This window comes from Sminthopsis crassicaudata, chromosome 5 (genome assembly GCF_048593235.1).
Source record: "Sminthopsis crassicaudata isolate SCR6 chromosome 5, ASM4859323v1, whole genome shotgun sequence".
Lineage (NCBI taxonomy): Eukaryota > Metazoa > Chordata > Mammalia > Dasyuromorphia > Dasyuridae > Sminthopsis > Sminthopsis crassicaudata.
In genome coordinates this window covers 111,871,664-111,894,135 of record NC_133621.1, presented here as the reverse complement: position 1 = coordinate 111,894,135, position 22,472 = coordinate 111,871,664, and the positions used below count along the sequence as shown (strand labels likewise).

The 22,472-nt window shown below is 31.9% G+C and overlaps 1 protein-coding gene across 4 annotated transcripts in view; it reads left to right on the top strand.

The window, feature by feature from the left end:
- MKLN1 (muskelin 1) overlaps positions 1-22,472 on the top strand; it is a 215,949-nt gene that overhangs the window by 181,138 nt on the left and 12,339 nt on the right. For all 4 annotated transcript variants that reach the window (XR_012482324.1, XM_074267933.1, XM_074267932.1 and 1 more), the window contains 3 exons: positions 9,684-9,831; positions 10,983-11,097; positions 17,106-17,245. Coding sequence is in view for 3 of the 4 variants with exons in the window: in XM_074267933.1 (XP_074124034.1) it covers positions 9,684-9,831; positions 10,983-11,097; positions 17,106-17,245 (403 nt within the window). In the remaining variant the exon portion in view is untranslated. The remainder of the gene's footprint in view (positions 1-9,683; positions 9,832-10,982; positions 11,098-17,105; positions 17,246-22,472) is intronic.

The following is a 22,472-nucleotide window of genomic DNA, read 5'->3' as shown; positions in this document are numbered from 1 at the left end:
GTTAACTTTTATGGTTAAAAACAAAACAAGCAAAACATAAAATGACAATCTGTCAGAATTTGAACTCTCCAGGCATAGTTTTTGGGAACTCAGAATCACTGAACCAGCAGATTTAAATGATGGTAAGCAAAATATTCTTTCACTATAATTAACAGGGTATAAAAGGAATTCAGAGAAATGGGAGATTTGTACTACATGTACACATATGTATATGTGAGTGTATGTATGTATTATGTGTATATATGTTATTATTATATATGTATATATATTATTAAAAAGAAAAACAAAAGACCCAAGAATCATACATATTCATGACAATAATTTTTGTAAATTAAAACAACACTGTAAGGCAAATGAACGCAAATGAATTGTGGTGGATAATTTTACATCCAGAGGACAGAGGATGTAATAAATCCCTTCTTTTTTAGTAACATAGAGAATTCTATGAGTGTGAAATGTAGCATAGATAGTCAGACTTAATTGCTTTGTTAGCCAATTTTGCTTAATTGTTTTTCTTTCTTATGAGGAGAGATCCAATGTAGAGGATAGAGTAGTAAAGGGAAATGACTGATATGAAAGAAAAACAAAAGGCATTAATTAAAATGTTGGGGAGAAAAAGAAGTGAGAGTCAGTTCCATGCCATAATGAATCGTTGGAGCAGTACTTAATCAAAAGAATAAGTTATTTTAAAAATGACTTTTTAATGATTTAGTAGTTCAGAGGTAAGTTTAAAGTTCTGCTTATGGAAGATGATGACACAGTAATATAAAGTGCACTACTGTAATTCTTCAATGATTTTAGATGAATGGTTGTAAACAACATATTAACTATACTTCCAAGGAAATACCAGTGTAAATAATGGTATTTAAAAAGGATTTACCATGTAATTATCACATTTTGCTGTGGTTCAGTAATCTCATTATTACTATTACTATCAATGAGTCACTGTGATTTTTTTCAGATCTTACTGTTGAAACCAGAGGAGAAAATTACTTGGATTGTTTCATCTAGATTAGGTGTTAATACTTATGCATTTGAGAAATTTTGATTTCTTGTAATTTTATGTTACTTAGTCATACTTAAGATTCCACATGAACTTCACTCATCATCATTGTATACTGGGTTATCTAAGCCAGAATGTCTAATGTTCCAAAGAAACTTTAGATTAGTTTTTCTTTTTAGTAGCAAGAAATAAATAGTATTTAAAATCTCTCAAATTTCATCTCATCTAACCTTCTGGGACTGTAACAATATGCTATTTTCTTCAGTATTAGCATAATATGATCTAAACCTTTAGTTTGACACTTTGGTTAATTATAAACTGTGTTCTCCCAGGGAACAGGTTACATTTTTGGATGTTTATGTTTCAGAGCACATATTGACAAGACAAAGTAAAGGCAGATGATTTTGTTTAAAGAAATTGGAAATTTTATTTAAACAATCAAAACTAACTAATTATATCTCTCTCTCCCAGAGAATCTTCCTATAGAATAGGGGGAAAAGAGAAGAGAGAAGGGGAATCTTCAGCAGAAATAAAATGTTGAACAAATCTGATTTTACATTCGCTCTTATCTAATTATCTTACACCTCTTAGAGAAGTAGGATATGTCTTCTTATGACTTAAGCTTGATCTTTTAAATTTTTCAAGATTGAATTTTGATTTTTTTTTTTTTTTTTTTACCATTCTTTCCATTTACATTGCTGTGTTCATTTTATGTAATTTTCCTGCTTCTGCTTACTTTACTTGGAATTTGTTTAACACTTCCCATTTTTAAAGTTTTTATATTCGGCATTTCTTAAAGCACCTCACTGGTACTTGTACTACTCTGTTTAGCCATTTCCTTATTAGAGGGCATTTACTTTACTTCTGGTTCTTTTATACTACAAAATCTGCTGCTATAATTTTTTTAATAAATATATAGGACCTTTCCTTTAATTACTGGCTTTCTCTGTGTATGTTCTAAGAAGTAGAATCTTTATCAAAGTATGTGGACAGACATTTTAACCACTTTTTCCTCAAAATTTGAAATTGCATACTAAAATGTTTGTTCTGATTCAGAATTCTGTAGGTTTATATCCCAAAAAGGTCTTTGAGTAGAAAGTCATATATGTAAAAACATTTACAGTAGCACTTTATTTATTTATTTATTTGCAACAGCAAAGAATTGGAAAAAATTGATACCTAGCAGTTGGGAAATGATAAAACAAATTGTGGTACATCAATGTAATTGTTCTATAAGAAATGATAAATGTAATGAACATGGAAACATACAAGCTCTTAATTATATAATAGAGAGTGAAGCAAGCAGAACTAAGAAAGTAACATACAGTCACTACAACAATAAAAATGGAAAGAACCACCATAATAAAAAATCAAAAGTAAAACGCTGTAAAATTATAAATAACAAACTTAGCTTCCCCACAAAGCTTTGAGTAGATATACACACTCCACCCTTTTGTAGAGGTGGAAGGTCCATAATAGCTATACTTATTTTTAGTCGTTTTTGGTAATTTTTTTTTTTTTCTTTTTGTCATTGAAAGATTTGTTATATGGGATGACTCTTTGGGAGGGAAACAGAGGATACTGGATATTATGAGATGTTAAAAAAGAAAAAAAAATCAATAAAAACTTAAAAGCAGTGATCATTAATCAAGATCATTTATCAAGGTATTTAGCAGCTTTATTTCTTCATTAGATAATGAAGTTTTGGTTTAGAAAATATATCCTATCTTTGCAACTCACACATTACCTGACATTCTGTAGTCTTTGAATTTATAGTAAAAATTCTAAATCTCTTAATAGTACTTTCTGATAATACTATTTCCATTCATTAAAATGCTGATCTAGAACAATACTGTGATGTTAGACTCAACTCTAATTTATGTTTCTTTCATTGAATCTTCTTTGTCTTCATAAAAAGCTGATTTATCTAATGGGGCCAGGGCAAAATCAGAAAAACTTTTTCCTACACCTCCATTTACTTCTGTAAAACTGTGTTTAGCTTTTTAAAAATGACTGGCTTATTTGTATTTCTGGGGGGGAACAATATGTATGATATAAAATATCCAGTCATTTTATTTTGTATTGAGTTATGCTATTGAAAGTTTTCAAAATTCTAATAATAGAATAAAAAATTTGAAGGGGTGGGAGGGTTGTCATCATCATCTCCTAAAAAGTTTCTATGAAAATGGGTTGGCAGGAGTAATTGTTATATAATTCCTAATCCTGTTTCCCCAGACAACCATCCTTTCAGAATATGTTCATGACTAACACGTGATATTTGTTTACTTATTCTGTGTCATTTTTCTTTCTGGGTCAATTTACAAAGATTGGTAAAGTCTCTGGTACTCAGTTAAGTTTCCTAATAGCAAAATTTAAAGACTTAAGTTTCTTTTTTTAATACATGTTAAACTATATTTCTGCATATAAATCTCGGTATTTTGGTAAAAGAGAGGAAATAACACTGTTCTAATAATTATTAGAGTGAGTGTGTGAAAAATCCCTTTTTATTCCCTTTAACTCTATATATATCTGCACACACATATATTTAATATTGCATTTCATTTAAAATTTTAATTGATCTTTTCATTATGTTGACTTTGTTACAATTTAGTCACCCTTTTAATCAATAAAATATTGTTCATTAGGACAGTGAAAAAGGAACTTCTCCAGATTAATTTTTTTTTTTTTTGAAAAATAGTACTGTGTAATTTTACATTCATTTCCTATTAGTAAAAATGAATTCGAAGTACACAGAAATGACTTCTGTCATTTATTAAAAACTTATATTTGAGGAAAGATACTTAGTGTTTGTTTTCTTATTTTAGAAATATCGTGAATGCTCAGCAGTATGGATAAAGAAATTGAATACTTTTGTTTTTCTTTTGTGCAATTGTTGGATTATGAATGAGGATTGGGATTAGAATTGATTTAGAAAGAACTATTTGTAAACTTTGGACAATAAGCCACTAACATGGAAATGTATAAGTAATATATTGACTCAAATCTTCCAGCCACAGCATTTCATATCTCTATGTCTACATTCTTATCAGTATCCCTGGGGTGATAAACCTAAAATATTTTAATATTACATGTAAAAAATCTTCATCTTTGTAGTTATCACAATTATAAATTCATATATTTTATAATAATATTGGAACAATAAATTCTATGTGTGTCAAAGAAAACAGTATCACAAAAAATTTTTTTAATGTTTTAAAGAAATTTTGGTGAATTGTTTCTGAATTTTATCCTTTTACAGAAAACCCTAAAGATGCCTCTTTTTAGTTATACTTATCTTTATATTAGTGTAATGCATTTTGAGGTGCATTGTGCAAACTATATGAAGATGGCTTTGCTGGAGAAATTCACCCAGAGAACTGAGGATGGCCTCTATGCAGATTTCAGTAAATCCTTTTTTTTTTTTTTTTTTTAAATTAATTATTTTCCCCCAGTTATATGTAAAAAGAATTTATAACATTTGATTTTTAAAAAATTTTGAGTTCTAAATTCTCTCGCCCTACCCTTCCTTTTTCCTCTCATTAAAAAGGCAAACAATTTTATATAGGTTATATGTGTGTACTCTTGTAAAACATTTCCATATTAGTCATATTATGAAAAAAAAAAAACACAGACAAAATAAACCTGTCAATAAAAAAAGAAAAAGTTTTAAAGTTTGTTTCAATCTGCATTTAAGCTCCATCAGTTCTTTGTCTAGAGATGGATAGTATTTTTCATCATGTCTTCAAATGATCTTGGATTATATATATATATATATATATATTATATATATATATATATATAATGTAGGATCATTATATAGCTGAGAAGCATTCACAATTAATAATTATACAGTAATACTGTTAATTGTGTACAATGTTCTGGTTCTACTCTTTCTGTTTGCTTGCATTTTGTTTTCTTTCCCAGTTTTGTTTTCCTTCTTGATCCGATTTTTCTTGTGCAGCAAGATAACTGTATATATGTATACATATATTGGATTTAACATATATTTTAACATATTTAACATATATTGGACTACCTGCCATCTGTAAAGGGGGGGGGGGAATAATTTGGAACAGAAGGCTTTGCAAGGGTCAATGTTTGGGAAATTATCCATGCATATGTTTTGTAATTAAAAAGCTTTAATTAAAAAAATATCCTAGATCATTCAAAAAAAATTATTTGCCACAACAAAAAGAGCTGCCTTTCTTTGATCTTTTTGGAATACAGACCTAGTAATAATGCTACTGAGTCCAAAAATATGTACAGCCTTATAACTGTTTTGGTATAGTTCCAAATTGTTTTTCAGAATGGTTGGATCAATTCAGAACTCCACCAACAATGCATATTCCCTCCAGCATTTGTCATTTTCCTTTTCTTTCATATTAGTTCATCTGGTAAATGTGAGGTATTATCTCAGAGTTGTTTTAATTTGCATTTCTCTAATCAATAATGATTTGGAGCACTTTTTTATATGACTAACTTTAATCTGATAGAAATCCCAAAATGAAAACTTATAAAAATGTTGTAGTCAAAATCCAGGTTTTCTAAACCAAAGGAAAAGAAAAATTATTACCAGAAGCCATAAGGAGTTTAAATATTGAGTAAATAGAATTAGGATCACATGAGATTTAGCAGCTATGAGCAAAAAAGAATGGAGAGTACGGAATATAGTATTCTAAAGGCCAATATAATAAGAGATTTACAAAGAATAGTTTAACCAACAAAACTATGTGTAAATCCTACAAGAGAAGAAATGATTCTTTAATGAAATAGAGAATTTTCAAGCATTCCTAATAAAAAGACCAAAACTGACCAGAATCTTTGAACTACACAAAGAGAAATATAAAAAATACTAAAAAAAAAATACATATAGGCAATCAGAAAAGCCTTTTAAAGATAAGTTGCTCCATTCTATTAAAGGAAGGGAGGGGAGAAAAATGAACCATAAAGTAGTGGCTTTGGAATTTTTAGGTTTTACCTTAAAGAGGAGGGAAAGCAGAGAGGTTGGGGGAAAGATACAATTGGTGAACTTAATTTCATATTTTCAAGGGGCTTGAGTAAGAGTAGGGATCACTTGAAACTCACTTTATTTTTTATTTTTTTTAATAATAATAGTTTTTATTTACTATTTGCATAGGTAATTTTACAATGTTGACAATTGCCAAAACTTTTTTTTTTTTTTCCAATTTTCCCCCTCCTTCCCCCTCCCCAGATGGCAGGTCGACCAATACATGTTGAATATGTTAGAGTATAAATTAAATACAATATATGTATACATGACTAAACAGTTGTTTTGCTGAACAAAAAGAATCAGACTTTGAAATAGTGTACAATTAGCCTGTGAAGGAAATCCAAAATGCAGCTGGACAAAATTAGAGGGATTGGAAATTCTATGTAGTGGTTCATAATCAGCTCCTAGAGTTCTTTTGCTGAGTGTAGCTGGTTCAGTTCATTACTGCTCTAATGGAGCTGATTTGGTTCATCTCATTGTTAGAGAGGGACACGTTCATCAGAATTGATCATCATACAGTATTGTTGTTGAAGTATATAATGATCTCTTGGTCCTGCTCATTTCACTCGGCATCAGTTCATGTAAGTCTCTCCAGATCTTTCTAAAGTCATCCTGTTGGTCATTTCTTACAGAACAATAATATTCCATAATATTCATATACCACAATTTATTCAGCCATTCTCCAATTGATGGGCATCCACATAGTTTCCAGTTTCTGGCCACCACAAAGAGGACTGCCACAAACGTTCTTGCACATACAGGTCCCTTTCCCTTTAAGATCTCTTTGGGATACAAACCCAGTAGCAATACTGCTGGGTCAAAGGGTATGCACAGTTTGATAACTTTTTGAGCATAGTTCCAAATTGCTCTCTAGAATTGAACCTCACTTTAAACTGAGAAAAATGAACAAAAGAACCAGTAGAATAATTTAGACTATAACATTAAAAGTAATGATCAACCACAATTTTAGAAGATTAATGATTTACATACTGTGCTTCCTATATCCTTACAGAGAAGTGATGATCTAAATAGATTGAATGAGAAATAAATTTTGGTATTCTGCTTGACATGATCTTGCTTCTCTTTCATTTTTCCACTGGCGGAGGAGAAAAAGTGCAGATGTTTGTTAATTGAGAAAAAAAATAAGGTTTAGTTTTTTTTTAATTTAAAGATAAAACAGGCAAAGAGAAATTCTTGCGATGAGGGAAAAAAAATTGCTCCAAATAACATTATCAGAAGTCTAAGAGCCAAAATACATAGGCAATTTGACAAAGGTATATAAGGCCAAAAGCAGTTTCCACTAATTAGATGATCAGAGGACACGAAAAAAGAAGTTTTAAGATTCTTACAAACTACAAAAGATCTTTGAAAGTATGCCCAAATAATTAATAGTAAGATAAATAAAAATTAAAACAGCCCTGAGATTTTGCCTCACTTCTTTGACAAAGATAATATAAAAGACAAGAATATTCAATGTTAATAGATCTTTGGGAAGATGAGCACAATAATATGCTTTATTTGGAGCTAGAAGTTAATCTGAGATAACAATTTGCAATTTTGAGTTTAAAAAGAGACTAAATTTTTCCTGTTTAACCTACTTTTCCCTTTAAACTAATTGCTCATATATCCTAAGAAGGTTTAAAAAAAAAAAGGCCCAAAATATATGTATTTATGTATGTATGTATACTCCTATTGGTAAGAAAAGACTTAGCAACATTCCCATCATTTGGGAGTTAAATGAAAAAAAAAAAAACAACTGATATATAAATAAAAAAGAATATCATCCCATTAAAATATGTACAACTCTAAAAATGTAAATTTTTAAAATCACTAAGGAAGCCAGAGTCTGGGTGAAATCAACTTGTTTCCTCACAATAGAGCAGTGAGGCACTTCTCAAGCATCTTATACACTAACAAACATGAAATTTATCTATGTGGTTACATATTCAACTTTTATTAAGTTTGATATCCCGTCTTCCAGGCTTTGAAGAACTCCATTTTCATTATGCTATGCTGCCTTTCTAAACTAAAAATAAAATGTAATTTTTAAACAACTGGACACCTAAAAATATTATGAAGAAATACTCAAAATTTATAAAAGTTCTCTATTCTTTTTTGCACATTTTAAAATGTTTTATTAGCCATCTTCTGTGTGTGTGTCACTATTCTGTCTCTCCCTCTATCTCTCTCTCTGTTTCGTCTGTCTCTATCTCTGTCTTTCAGCCTCTTTCGCTCTGTCTTTTTCTCTGTGTCTCTATCATTGACTCAGAAAAAAAAGAAAAAAAAACAAATAAGCATCATCAAATCAAACAAAGCCACATGGTAGTAATGTCATTTTCTGCACCTTATGTCTATCTCTTCTTGTGTCAAGAGGTGATTAGCTTGCTTCATCAGAGGTATTCTGGATATATGGTTGACAATTGCATTGATCAGAGTTCTTAAGACTTTCAGAATTGTTTTTCAGTATTCTTATATAAATTATTCTCCTGATCCTCTTCATTCCATTCTTGTGTAAGTTCAGACGACTAAGGATTCTCTGACAATCTTTCTTTTGTATTCCTAACAATTGGGTAATAATAGCCTATTACATTTGTAACTCAAAATTTGTTCAGTCACTCTTCACTTAAGAGGCAATCTAAGGTCAACTTTTAGATTTTGGTTCTTTGTCCCCTCCTGCTTCTGATTTCCTTTTTTAAAATCATGAAGTTTGTTTTGCTTTAAATTATTCCCACTCTAATATTTTGCTCCCTGCCTGTTTCTTACACACACACACACACACACACACACACACACACACACACACACACACACAAATATCATAGTACAGAAATATATCTAAACTCAGGAAAATGGTGTATGTGTGTGTTCAACCCTCCTTTATTCTTTTGACATGAAACATTTTCCACTTCTCTCAATTTGGATGTATTTCAGCATGATATGTAGGTGTGTGTATGTGCATACAATAACTTGTTCAAGACCCACTTTGGACACGTACTGGTTCTGTGATCTTCAGCCTTTCATTGTAAAAACACTATTATACATACATGTGTGTATACATATACATATTATGTATAATCCCAGTAAAAATCTTCAGGAAGAGGAAGAGGAACCATGCCCAAGAATCACCTACCAATTTGTTTATAATTAATTATACAGGATACTATGTATTATCTACATATAAAATATCAATGGCATACAAACTAGCCTTCCCCAAGATATTGTGGCTATTGGTTTCCTCTCAGTTGTATAAAATTTGGGGGGGGGGGAAGTGTCTTGTAACTGTTAGTAGAGGGATTTTTTTTCTCATGCTGAGAGTTCCTAAACCATTAAAATCATAGTCCAAAACAAAAAACAACACAGAAAAACTGTTCTTAATGGATTTATATGAATTATGAGAACTTGAATGTGCCCCTCTCTCTACCTTTCATCAAGATTTACTTCTTTCAAGTCCAGGTTTGGATTCTTATTTTCAGCCTGTAAATTGGACATTCAAACATTTGCCTTTTATCGAAAGTGATCCAAATAGCAAATTGTTCTCTTTGCTCAGTTTTTTCCCCCTTTCTCCACTAAGCCAAGAAACAAGTATATTCATCTTCTTTGAATTAATTTTTTGGTGTTGTACCCATTATCTAATATGAATTTTTGTTATTTTTCCTTCCCATTTATTAGTCCCAATGACAGGCTTTACACAGAGAGCAACCATTGATCCAGAACTGAATGAAATACACGTCCTGTCTGGACTCAGCAAAGACAAAGAGAAGAGAGAAGAGAATGTCAGGAACTCCTTCTGGATTTATGACATTGTGAGGAATAGTTGGTAAGAAACAGTTTTGTGGGCTGAAAGATCTTATTTGTAATAGGCATCTATCCAATCTTAGAAGAAAGAATTGAAGACCTGTTAATTTATAAAGAAATACACGTAAAAGGCTAGGACTTTTTTTTGTGTCAGTTTACACACAATACAGTCCAATTAAAAAATATTTTATTAAATACCTTACGATTTGTGTAGGGACATGAAAAGATTAAATACATTGCTGGATAGCACCTAAAAGTCTTACACATGAAAATAAATTTATCATCATGCTTACTTAATAGGAAGAATACTGGGCCGGCAGTAAGAAGAACTGGATTCTTATTCCCTGCTCAGTTCCTTTATCAGGTTAACCTCTGAATTTCATCATCTGAAAAATGATAGAGTTTACCTAGATGGTCCATTTTGATCATTCTTTGAGTAGTCTTTGATCTATGAACTGATATGCCAGTGAATATAGAAGCTTCAAAAACCCCCAACATAATTTAGGCTAGGACTCAGCAACAAGAAAATTAATTGCTTTTAAAATAGGTCATTTAGTTGGTGAGGGAAAAGCAAAGGAACCTAAATACAAGCCTTTTATTGGCATTAAGCACACAACATTCCTTTTATTTCTTTTTTTTTCTGTCCTTTCCAAAAACACATTTTTTTTTTTCAGTACTTTAGAAAATGCCCTGGAAATTAGTTGTTTTAATTTAGTATACTATTAAGTACCTACTGTATAGAAGATGTTATAATAAATGTTGATTTCTATTTGGAATTCTTATATATTACTTCTCTAAGTATTCTTGAAGGAGCCTTAGGCTTCAGGAACAAACTTGAATGAAGAATTTAAGATTGGCTTTAATCAGATCTGAACTTCAGAATTAACTATTAGCTCATTCTTTCTTTTATTTTATAACAAGGGATGCCTCACTGAGCAGGTGGAGGAAGTAGGGGTATACTAAGAAATAAAAGATATTGTAAAAACAGTTTATCAATAAAAATTTTTTAAAAATTAAAATCACACAAAAATAGAATTTCCCATTTGTCAGCATGTGCTTTTATTAATTGCTTATTAAATATGTGGTTTTATTAATGTGCTTAAATTCCATTTGTTGTATGCTTGTAACACCAATTTTATTGAGGCAATGCTTTAATGGCAATTTGTTTTGCAGGTCTTGTGTCTATAAAAATGATCAAGCTGCAAAGGATAATCCCAGTAAAAGTCTACAGGAAGAGGAGCCATGCCCAAGATTCGCCCACCAACTTGTGTATGATGAATTACACAAGGTACTGTTGTGTTGTCTACATATAAAATATCTGTGGTTTACAAACTAGCCTCCCCAAGGTATTGTGGCCATTGGGTTTCTCTTGGTTGTATAAAATTTATTGGAGAAAAATATAAGCAGCATGATTGGCATTTGATATTTTTTCTTCCTGAACTTTTTTAGGATTCAATCAGTGCTAACAGTACTGTGAGGTATAGGACATATTTTTTCTTAGTAATTGTAAACTGGCTCTCAGCTGCTCACAACTGATAAATGATGTGTCATAAGGGGAGATTTTTACCATCTCTGCAAAAGCAGGTAAAAGTTGAGTTTTTCTTTTTTTCATAATTATATGATATGAATGCTAGTTTGCATGGAAATACATCATATAAATTCTTACTTTCAGTAATCATTTTTATACTTCTATTGGTTGGAATGAGTCATTTGCTCTTCTATCAGCCCCAGTAACAACAATGAAGGCAAGGGTAATTTATAGCTTCTGACATCTAATAGTACTCAAGTGTTTGAAAAGATTTCTTTTGACTTACCAAAGCCATTAGTTCTAGTTTAGTGGTTTGTATTTTCACAGAACCAATAATCTTGCTCTTAGTTGGAGAGAAAGTGAATAAATGGGCCATGATCTGACATCTACAAGTGAAAGAACAACATCGGATTTCAGTAAGAGTTCTTTATCATAGTCTGTTGGGATTACTAGGTGACAACTCGGGTTGTCTGGATAGTGACAAGGTGAGAACTCAGGTTGACTTGATGGAAGGAGCAGGCTCATTGGCTGAGGTGGTTCTTCCCAGAAGCCCTTGCATTATCCCACGCCCATTCTCTGGGAGGATAAAAGAGACAGCATTGGGCCCAGAGAGCAGATCGGCCTGGAGAAGGATAAGAGCTGGAGGAGATTCAGAGCCAGGATTCAAGAAGAGGACTCTGCATTACATCTTGCTTGACGCAGCTCTCTGCAGGAAGGGAAGTCGGCTCTCTGAAGGAAGGGAAGTCACTTTTCTGGACAAGAGTTAACAGCAACTACCTGGAGACAACGGTTCACTAGAGGAAGAAGAATCTGTCTGAAAGATTTGAGTAGACACAGCAGATCTCTTCCCAGAGAGCGATCCAGCAGCTTCTGGAGACGACAGCTCGCTACAATAGTCTTGAGTTGAAAGTAAATAAATTTTATTCTACAGGGAGCCACTACTCCATAATGTCATTGAAAACTAGTTAATATTTTTGAAATTTCAGAGAATGCCTATATATAAATGAAAAGCTTGTATATAAGTAGCATGCCATTAATACTATGGCTAATAATTCCTAGATTCTTTTTATTGCAATATGTAATTATTGATATTCCTTTTAAACAAATTTTTTCTTATTGGGCTTATCCAAATAATAGCATAACATTAAATTTTTTTTTCCAGAAGTGTACTGTTTATTTTATCATGATATCTGTTAGACAATATGATTAATAGAAAGGCTCCCATAGGAATCCTAACAGTTTCAAGCTGTGCTTCCATTACAATTATGATTAAATTAAATACAATTAAAAAGTACTTTTAAGGCTCTACAATTCCCAATGATTTGAATACTTACTCCATTGACAAATCATAGCCTTTTCACAATATTTTTCATGAATAGTTGTGGCCCCAAAATTCGTCTTATGGTTAACCTTCTCTTGATGAATTTCAAGACCACATAATCTGGAAGCAGGAGATCAGTGTTTCTATACAGATTGCATTAAGGTTTCCTAATTGTGCGATTGTAAGGAAGGCTCTTATCTTACTGTTGCTTCTTTAGTTGTACAATGAAGGGATTGGATTGGCTCACCTCAAAAGTTTCTTCTAGTTCTGAAAGAATAATTCTCACTCATCTGAGCTCTCTGAGTTTAGTGTCCTTTAAAAATATCTGCCTCGGGTTTGTTATGAAAAAAGTATTATAAACTTCAAAGCCAATTATTAATAGTTATTATTAGGTTGACTTACCCTCAGATTACAGAGGACATCATTAGTCTTATAACCTTTTCTATTTGATAGGATCCCACAAAGTTTGCACTCATCTGATTTACCTATAGCAGAGGTGTCAAAATTCATGGGGTGAACTACATGAAAATATAATTGGGAAATATTTACACAGATAAATAAAAAGTTAGTATAACATAAATGATACTATTTTATGATTTTCTAACTTGGATCTAAGGTCCTGTTCTATATGAATTTAACACTATTGCCCTAGAATCCTGGACATCTCTATGCTATGGTGGGACAGTATAGGATTTCAATAAATTAAAAGTGAGAAGTATTGTCACTTACTATTGGAATCAGATTTTGATTAGCTTTGTGGAAATTTTTTATGGCCTCTGCAACATGTTCTCAGATCGCCTTGTCCACTTTTAGTATTTCCTCTCTAAGACATAAATTCAGTTATTAATGCTGTTTTGGAAGGAGGGTGAATTGTTCAGATCATAATTCCTTTAATATAGAGAACTATTGCTGAAGACAATGTCATACAGATCTATAGCTGTTCTGCAACTTCTAATTAAATAGAGCTCAAATCATTACAAACTTAAGTCACTTTTTCTCACTTTTAGCGCTAAAAAAATAAAATGACTTGCCCAGAATCAGTCAGTCACCACTTGAATACAAATCTTCATAGTTCTGAAGCTTTTCTTCCTTACTGCACCAAACATAATAGGTAAAAAAAAAAATTTTAGAGTGTGTATTCTCAAGACAAGTATAAATAGTAAATGTAAATGTTGAACTTTTATTTTGTTCTTTTTAAAAAATCCTCTACCTGCAATTTAGTTTCAGAATCGCCTCTGACATTTTTCTCCTTTACACTGATAAGGAGAAGCAGCATAGTAGAAACTAGAACCATTGGACTTAGAAATAAAGACAACCTTGCTCTTGAGTTACTTCTTATTCTTGACTTGGAAGAAGTAATATAACTTAGCAGAACTTCAGTTCTTCCATCTATAAAATGGAAAGAATAATATTCATGCTATTTTACCAAGAGTTTAGCAAGCCTCAAATTTTAATGAATGTGTATAAAGTGCTTCATACACTGTAAAACACCATAGGTAAAATAAATTACCCATGTAATTTGCATATTAATGTAAGGATTCTTAGGGGGAAAAAAATAAAAAAAACTGGAAGAAAGAAATGAGTTTTTTTTGTTTACATATATATATTTTGTTTTTGTTTTATATTTATATTTTGTTCGTGTGTGTGTGTGTGTGGTGTATGTTATGTGTGGTGTGTGTGCGTATGTGCGTATTTGCAATACAGTAACCTAGCAAACTTTGTAACCTAATAGACATTTAATAAAATTGTTTCCCTGAAACTGGGATTGGGAATGCAAAATTAATAATATTATTTTATAGTAGATTTTTAAAATAGTGAATTTTTAAAGTTTTTTTTAGTACATGTTCAACAATTTATTCTTGTAGTCTTCAGGAGCACTTTAATAAATGTCTTAAGTTTATATTTTAGAGTTAAGAGATTTTTACCTCTCGGATTCTTATATTTTAAAAGGTGTGTTATTTCTACATATTTTGCAGACATGATTCTCACACTAGATTCTCTTATAAATGTTCATGTTAGTTTTTTTTTTTTTTTTTTTTTTTCTTTGCTGTAGATTTTATTCTCTTCCTTTAAAAGAACATTTCCGTGGAAAGATGCCAAAAATATGTGTTTTGTCCCAAGCTTTAAGGGAGCTATTTTTTGGATGTAGAAATTTGGCTCAGAATATAGTGTGAGGGCGAAAGAAGTTCAGTTTTCACCTACTTGAAAGAAATTGATGTTTGTGCGGAACTAAATATGGACAACCATATGGTTTCTTAGAAGAAGAGGTAGTTTTATAAGAAAATAATTAAAATAAAATGGTTTTGATGGTATAAAAATTGCAGTTTCATGATCCTGTATGAAAGTTGTCTTTGACTCCTGCCAGCTCTTATTGAAGCCCAACATGTTTTAGAACCTGTTTCAGAAATGCTAGTTGTTATAAACAGAGCTAAAAGCTGGTGTGAGGGTGCTGACATGAAGTTTATGCCCATCACTTTCTAAGACATAACTTGAGATATGTCCTATAGGAATTAACTCAGTCCCATGTGGTAACTACTTTGCTCTGATATTCTCTTGGTGCTTTTTACATATGCTGTTTATAGTCTCTGGTCTATTTAATAAAATATGTATTTATTTAGTTGGATTATAAACTTGTGAGAAAGGGCTCTCTTCCTATATGCTTACTTTTATTATGTAGGGGGGAAAAAAAAGAGACAGCATCCTATAATTGATAAATGTTGAGTGAACATTGAGAAGACCTGAATTCAAATCTACTCTCTGATACTGGGTTGGTGACTATGAGCAAGGTATTTAACCTCTCTGGGCCTCATACATGTTCCAAAATTTATCTACTAAGTTGCAAATCAGCCAAAAATAATTAATACCTGCTTTGTACCTGGCACTGGGAGTACAAGACAAAAATGAAACAATTTCTGCCTACAGGAGTTTATGTTCTCTTAGGGAAAATAACATATGCAATTATGGACAAAATAAATACAAAGTTATTTGTGCCTAGGAAGAGAAAGGAAAACTTTCAGGAAAGGTTTCATGTAGATAGTGGTTGTGAAGCACAAAAACTAGGGTTTTTTAAGAGGTGACATAAGCTTATGTCAGAAATGGGGGACACCTAGTGTCAGGGCACAGAAGCAGGAGATGGCATGTCATGTTTGAGAAACAATTTTATTGTGTAGGAGAATGATATGGCCAGACTTGTGCTTCAGGAATATCTCATTGGCAGTTTTGTGGTGGATGGGGTGGAGTAAAGTGGAGAGAGAGACTTTTTAGATAAGGAAACCAATTAGAATATTGTTAAAGGATGTCCAGGCAACAGGTAATAAGGACCCCAAACTAAATGGTTGTTTGAATGGAATAGAGTTGGGTTCAGGATATGCGATGGAGAAAGAAGTGATAAGATTTAGCAAAAGATTAGCTATATGAAGTGAGGACCGGTGGTCTTTAGAACATTGCTGTTTCTGTGTAGCCCTTAGGTTCAGGTCATTCCTGTCCTATCTCCCCCAGGGAGAAGTGATGATTACAGTGACCTTCCTGGTACATGCTACCACTTTTCTCTCCCTTTGGCTAGCTTCTTATATTAGCTTAGGGCAATTCACATTGGTAGTGATGGAGAGAGTGACTTCTGTCAGTGATAACTACAAGGGCTTAGTAGAAAAAGGGCTGAGGGAGTTATTGCTAGTTGTGGGGCTCTTGGACTTACCCATTTCCCCTAAAGATTGCTTCCTTCATAAATGGCTAGAAGGGCTAGCTTGGAAATAGAATCACTTTTCATCTGATAGCAGCTTCCAGAAGTGGAAACATAATATGCTGAAGCAGGAATAAATATTCTCATGTACAAATACTATTTTTATTTTCTGATACATTTTATATTCTATGTACTTGCTTAGCTGGATTATAAATTTGTGAGAAAGTTATCTTTTATTATTATGGCTCTTGTATTTATTTTATTTTTTTTGTATAATCACAATAAACATTGATGATTTGAGAACTTGATGAGCAACCTTTAAACACTTATGTTAACTTCTACATTGCTATGCATCTGCTTTTGTCTAGAATTTAAAAATGAATTCTCAACTTGTTTCCAATTTAATGTTATACACTGAAGTGTAAACTACTTCAGGAAGGGATTGTCTCATTTTCTTTTCTGTTTGTCTTTTAAACAATTTTTATACATAAAGAAATTTATGTAGCTGTCAGCAACACACATTTTGCTAAGCAAAATGGATACTTTGAGAGGTATAGAAATAGAACTTTTACACAAATTAACTAAAGAGAATAGAGTTAATTTGTGCAAAAAATTTTAGCTTGTTTAAAAAATGTTTAACTTACTAATGTAAGGAAATTCTCTGATAATCTACTTCTGTTAAACTTAAATACCTAAATTTACTATGATATATGGACATTTTTGAGTATGCAAAGTATTTTGAAATCTCATTTGTTTCTTCTATTGTAGGTTCATTATTTGTTTGGTGGAAATCCTGGCAAATCCTGTTCTCCAAAGATGAGATTAGATGACTTCTGGTCACTAAAACTCTGCCGTCCTTCAAAGGAATACTTGTTGAGGCATTGCAAATACCTCATAAGGAAACATAGGTATAAAAGCAATAGTCATCTGAAAGATTTTCTTTTTTCCAATAAAACATTATCTTTTGAAGCTACCATACCAACCAACACTTTTTAAAGACAAATTTTTAAAGAAGAATCCAATAACTTTACAGTGTATTTATGTTGTAATTTATCATAAGTTTCATTCACTTTCCTTTGCTCCCACCTTGAAATTAAGATTAAAATATTATTTCCAGAGCTCCTAACTAGAAAAAGTAACTAGTTTATTATGAACTGGGTAACTTGTGAGGAAAATTAAATTTTCTAAGATATCATATATGCACAATGCATCTTAAATTCAGCATATACAGAATAGAATTCTTTCTTTCTCCTCAAACCTAACCTTTTTTCTTCCTTTTCCACTCTGTCCAAGGCACCATGATTTTTCATCTAATTTTGTAGCCTCCAGGTCATCTTTGACTTCTCTTTTTCCTTCCATTAACATGGCCTACTTCAGTCCCTCATCACATCCAATTTAATTGTTATGATATATTCTGCTAATTGGTTTCCTTGCCTCTGATCTCTTCCCTTTCCACTTCATCTTTCACAGAGTGGCAAAATGACTTTTCTAAAACGCAGGTCTGTCTGTGTCTCTTCTCTGTTCTGTTAGCTCTAGGGTTATCCTTATCAAATATTATTAGTTGGGGATCAGTATCCAGGTCTATTTTCCATAGTTTTCAATAGCTTTAGATGTTGTGTATTTTTTTTCCAGTTAATATAAAACATAGCACAGCGGCATAAATTATGAGGTAACATTATTTTTTTCTTGCTACCACATTACATTAGGCTTTTATAGAAATTTGGAATTGGTGGAAAGTGAAGGAAAAAAACAGGTCCTGGACTACAAATATGTATAAGAAATAAAAGCACTTGTATTAAATACTTATATCTGTGGGCCCACAAAAGCTTTATCTTCCTACTAAATTTTCATTGGTTCACTTACAATTTCCATTTTGTATTCACTCTAACACAAAGCTAACACAGTTATGTTTACACTAAGTTTATACAAAATCAGAAAAGCCTACAGAATTCAAATGATAAAATAATGGAAAATAGAGACCTTTTAAAAATATGTGGGAAAAATACATGGAAAATATATAAAAATATATTGAGTTGAGTTGAATGACATGAGAGAAGTATGTTATTTCTACCTCATCTTCAGGATGTGAGGACTAGGAAAAAAGATAAAGTCATTGTCTTTAAAAAACAAAACAAAACACAAAAAAAAAAACCTAATCATTTAATAAGTATAAATAGATAACTTTTAAAACTCCCCTAAAGCTTTTGGGATACTCATTATGTTTGCGGCCCAATACTGTGTGTTGGTCTCCAGGGGAAGTAAAGTTTGTAGGGAATGTAGGCCCTGCCTTCCTATTTATAATTTATTAGGAGGAAAAGAAAGTAACATTGTAATATGATGGGGGGAAAGTAATCTCATTCCTAGTCCTTAAGATTTCTTTGAGAATGTTCAAGTTTTTAGTTAGTTTTTTTTTGTTTTTGTGTTTTTTTTTTTGTTTTTTTTTTTTTAACACATGTAAAATAGGGATAACACCTATAATACCCCACATGGAGGGTTGTGCAAGTAAGGAGATAATAAAGTCATGTATATCCTGTCAATAATAATAGTGATAGCACTGGCATGTGTGTCATACATGTTTCAGCTATTATTGTTATTGTTCTGCTTAACTTCTCTTGTGATGGAAGGTAAGGGTGATAACCTATTCTCAACTTTAAATTATAATAAAAAAGTATCCATAGAGCCATGAAGTGACTTGTAAGCTAATCCACATCTGCAAGTCATAAACTTTTTTTAAAAGCTTATTGACTACTGCTGATTTAAAATCACAATGAAAAACACAAAAATGAATTTTTAAAAATATATGTGATCCCCATATTTTAATTTATCCAAACCAGAACATCAGAAGGTTGATTGCAATGTCAAGTAGAAACAGCTGGAATCCATAGGACTGCTTTCTCCCAACAAAGATTAATGGACCAAAGAGACTGAATCTGAAATTTTGAAGGCATACTGAGCATAAGTTTGTTTGATAGTATTTTTAAATTTGCCCATGGGGTTCAATACTTTGGTATTTCAGTGGATTTGTGATCACATTAATTTGAGTGCTCCCTTCAACATTGAAGATTTTGATTCAGTCATTACTCTCTTACACTGTGGGACTTTTGCCTATATCTTCCTAGAAATCTTCAATGGAAGCCATTCCCCTTGCTGAGGACCTTTCTCAGGTTTTTTTAACCTTATTAATTTTGATTGATTTGATTGATATTTAATATCAAAAGATACCAATACACGCTGTTCATCTATCACTCTTCCTGCTTATCTAGTTGGCTCTCTTTCCAGACATAGATTTCTCTGATTATATCTTTAAAGCTACTTCCCTTGCATAATGTTTTGCTGGTGATGTGTTGCAGCTTACTTAGGCCCATGATGTCTCTCTGTGGACATCTCAGTGACTCGAAACCATAATTCTTCAGAGCTTATGATATCCCATGATATCATTACTGGAAGAATATTAATGTTAAAAAGATAGATCTGTGTTTCAGGTAGAAGCTTGGAGTCATTTTCAAAAAAACATACATTTTTCCAGAGGCAGTGAGTGCAGCATTCTGGGCTCAATCCATTGTCCATCTGCAGCACCTGTCCAAAGAGTTATATGTGCTGATAGAGAAATTGTTTAGATTGCTCATTCAAATGCCTATCATGGTCTAATACTAGGCATCTTCATCTACTTGGTGTTTGGCATATGGATAGTTAGGGTGAATTCTTAGTTCATTATGTATCTTCGCTGTATACTGTTCTGGGACTCTTTGCAAATCAGCACAATGTTTTCATAAACATTTGGAACATTTGAAGGATATCTTCATCCATGGGAAATCACTCTTCAGTTTGAACACTGAACATTCTCCTTGAAGGAGATGATTTTTTTACAAGATCCTTCTTTTATATTTCATATATAACCAGATGGTTATTGAACAAAGGTATTTCTGATACATTTTTCAAGCAATCTCATATAATTTTGACATGTGCATGAGAGTTCCCTCTTTGGATTAGAGAGGAGACTATCCAGAGAATTTTGATTTGCCAAGTCAAATGTTTTTTCTTTTTCTTTCTTTCTTACTTTTTTTTTTTTTTTTTTTTTTTTTTTTTTTTTTTGAGGCAATTGGGCTTAAGTGACTTGCTCAGAGTCACATAGCTAGGAAGTGTTAAGTGTCTGAGGCTGGATTTGATTCCATATCCTCATGATTTCAGGGCTGGTGCTCTATCCACCTAGCTGCCCCATCAAATGCTTTTTTAGAAAATAGTTAAAAAGATCCCAGCAGAAGTGGTCAAAGAATATAAACAGTTCCAAAAGAAATTGCAGGCTGTTAATATATTAAAGAATGCTCCAAATTACTTCTGAGAGACATGCACATCAAAACAACTCTGGGATGTCATCTCCACCCAGAAAATTGGCAAAGGTGACAGTAGAGAATAATCAAAGCTGTAGTGATTGTAGAAGGGCTGGCATGATAAGGCACTATTGGTGGAATTCTAAATTGATCGAGCCAGCCATTCTGTAAAACAGTTCGGGATTTTTTGAAGAGAATGACTGAAATGTTTCTTCCCTTTGACACAGAGTCTGCTGGTAAGCATGTTCCCAAAGGATGTCAATATAAAATAAAAAGAAAGGTTCTGCATATAACAAAGTATTTGTAGCAACATTTCTTGTAGTTCTGAATAACTAGAAATAGTATAGGTGCCAATTCACTGGGAAATAGATAAACAAACATAAAATGTATCAAATATAATGGAATATTACTATGCTATAGAAAACCATCAATATGATAAGTATAGAGAAACATGGAAAAATATGTTTACCAATATACGATAAAAAAAATAAAACCAGGAAAACTCTATAATGAATGACTACAACAATATGAATGGAAAGAACAGCAACATCAAAACAATAGAAACAGAATACTTTGGAATTCTGATTACTAGTCCCTGAAGAAGAGCTGGAAGATGGTCTGACTCCCTGCTCTTTGCAGAGGTAGGGCCCTAGCTTGTTGGGTACATGGGACAGTATGATTGGACTTTTCTCTTTTTTTGTCATTTTTTGTTATAGCTGATGGCTCTTTAGGAGGTTGGAGGTGATGGAGTAATAGAGTGAGAATTATAGATGCTATGTAAACAAAAGACAATAATGAAAATTTATTTTCAGAAGAAATTAAATATTGTGAAAATGTAACCTCCAAGGCAGCTGGCGCAGTAGAGAGAGCACCAGTCTTGAAGTCAGAAGAACCTGAGTTCAAAACTGGTCTCAGACACTTAACACATCCTAGCTGTGTGACACTGGGCAAGTCACTTAACCCCAATTGCCTCAGCAAAAAAAGAAAAAGAAAGAAAGAAAAGAAAAGAAAATGTAAGTAACCTCCAAGTTTAATTCCAGAGAAGAGATATGAGAAGATACTTCCCTTCCATCTTTGAAGAGGTACTTAGTTGACTATGGTTATAGACAACAGAAAATATCAGACTTTTTTGATGTATTAGTTTTGCTAAACTTTCCTTTCCTTTTTAAATAAAATATGACTCAGATATTGAGAGGGGTATATTAGGAAATATAGAGTATATAAAAACAAAAGATGTCAATAAAATTTTATTTTAAAAATATACAATAACTTTTAAAATTGATATCTTAAGCATAAATAAGATTATTGATCAGAAAAGTCTTCTAGAAGTATGTTGTTATTCATGTTTTCTGTCATTCTTTCATATAATGATAAGATCAATGATGTTTTCCTCCAGATTTATTTCTTTCAGCTACACTGAGAATTTTGCAAGCTTATTATATAACAGTTATCATCAAAATTAATTAGTGCTTATTGAAAAATAGAGAAGTGGAAAAGACTGTATTAATAAATGGTCAAACATAGTAGTCTAACATTTAACAAAACATCAGAATAAACTATTAGGATAAAGACTACCTATTTGGTAAGACCTTTGGGGAAAATACAATGTAGAAATCCATTTTAGACCAATATTTTATTCTATTTAAAACACTTTGTTAAATAGATGCTAGACTTAAATAGAAAAGGTCACATCATGTAAAAAAATTAACAGCAGAATGGAAGGAGTTACCTCTTACAATTAATGCTATAAAAGCATTTTTAGATAAATATGACACAGACGATCATAAGAGACTAAATCTATTATATA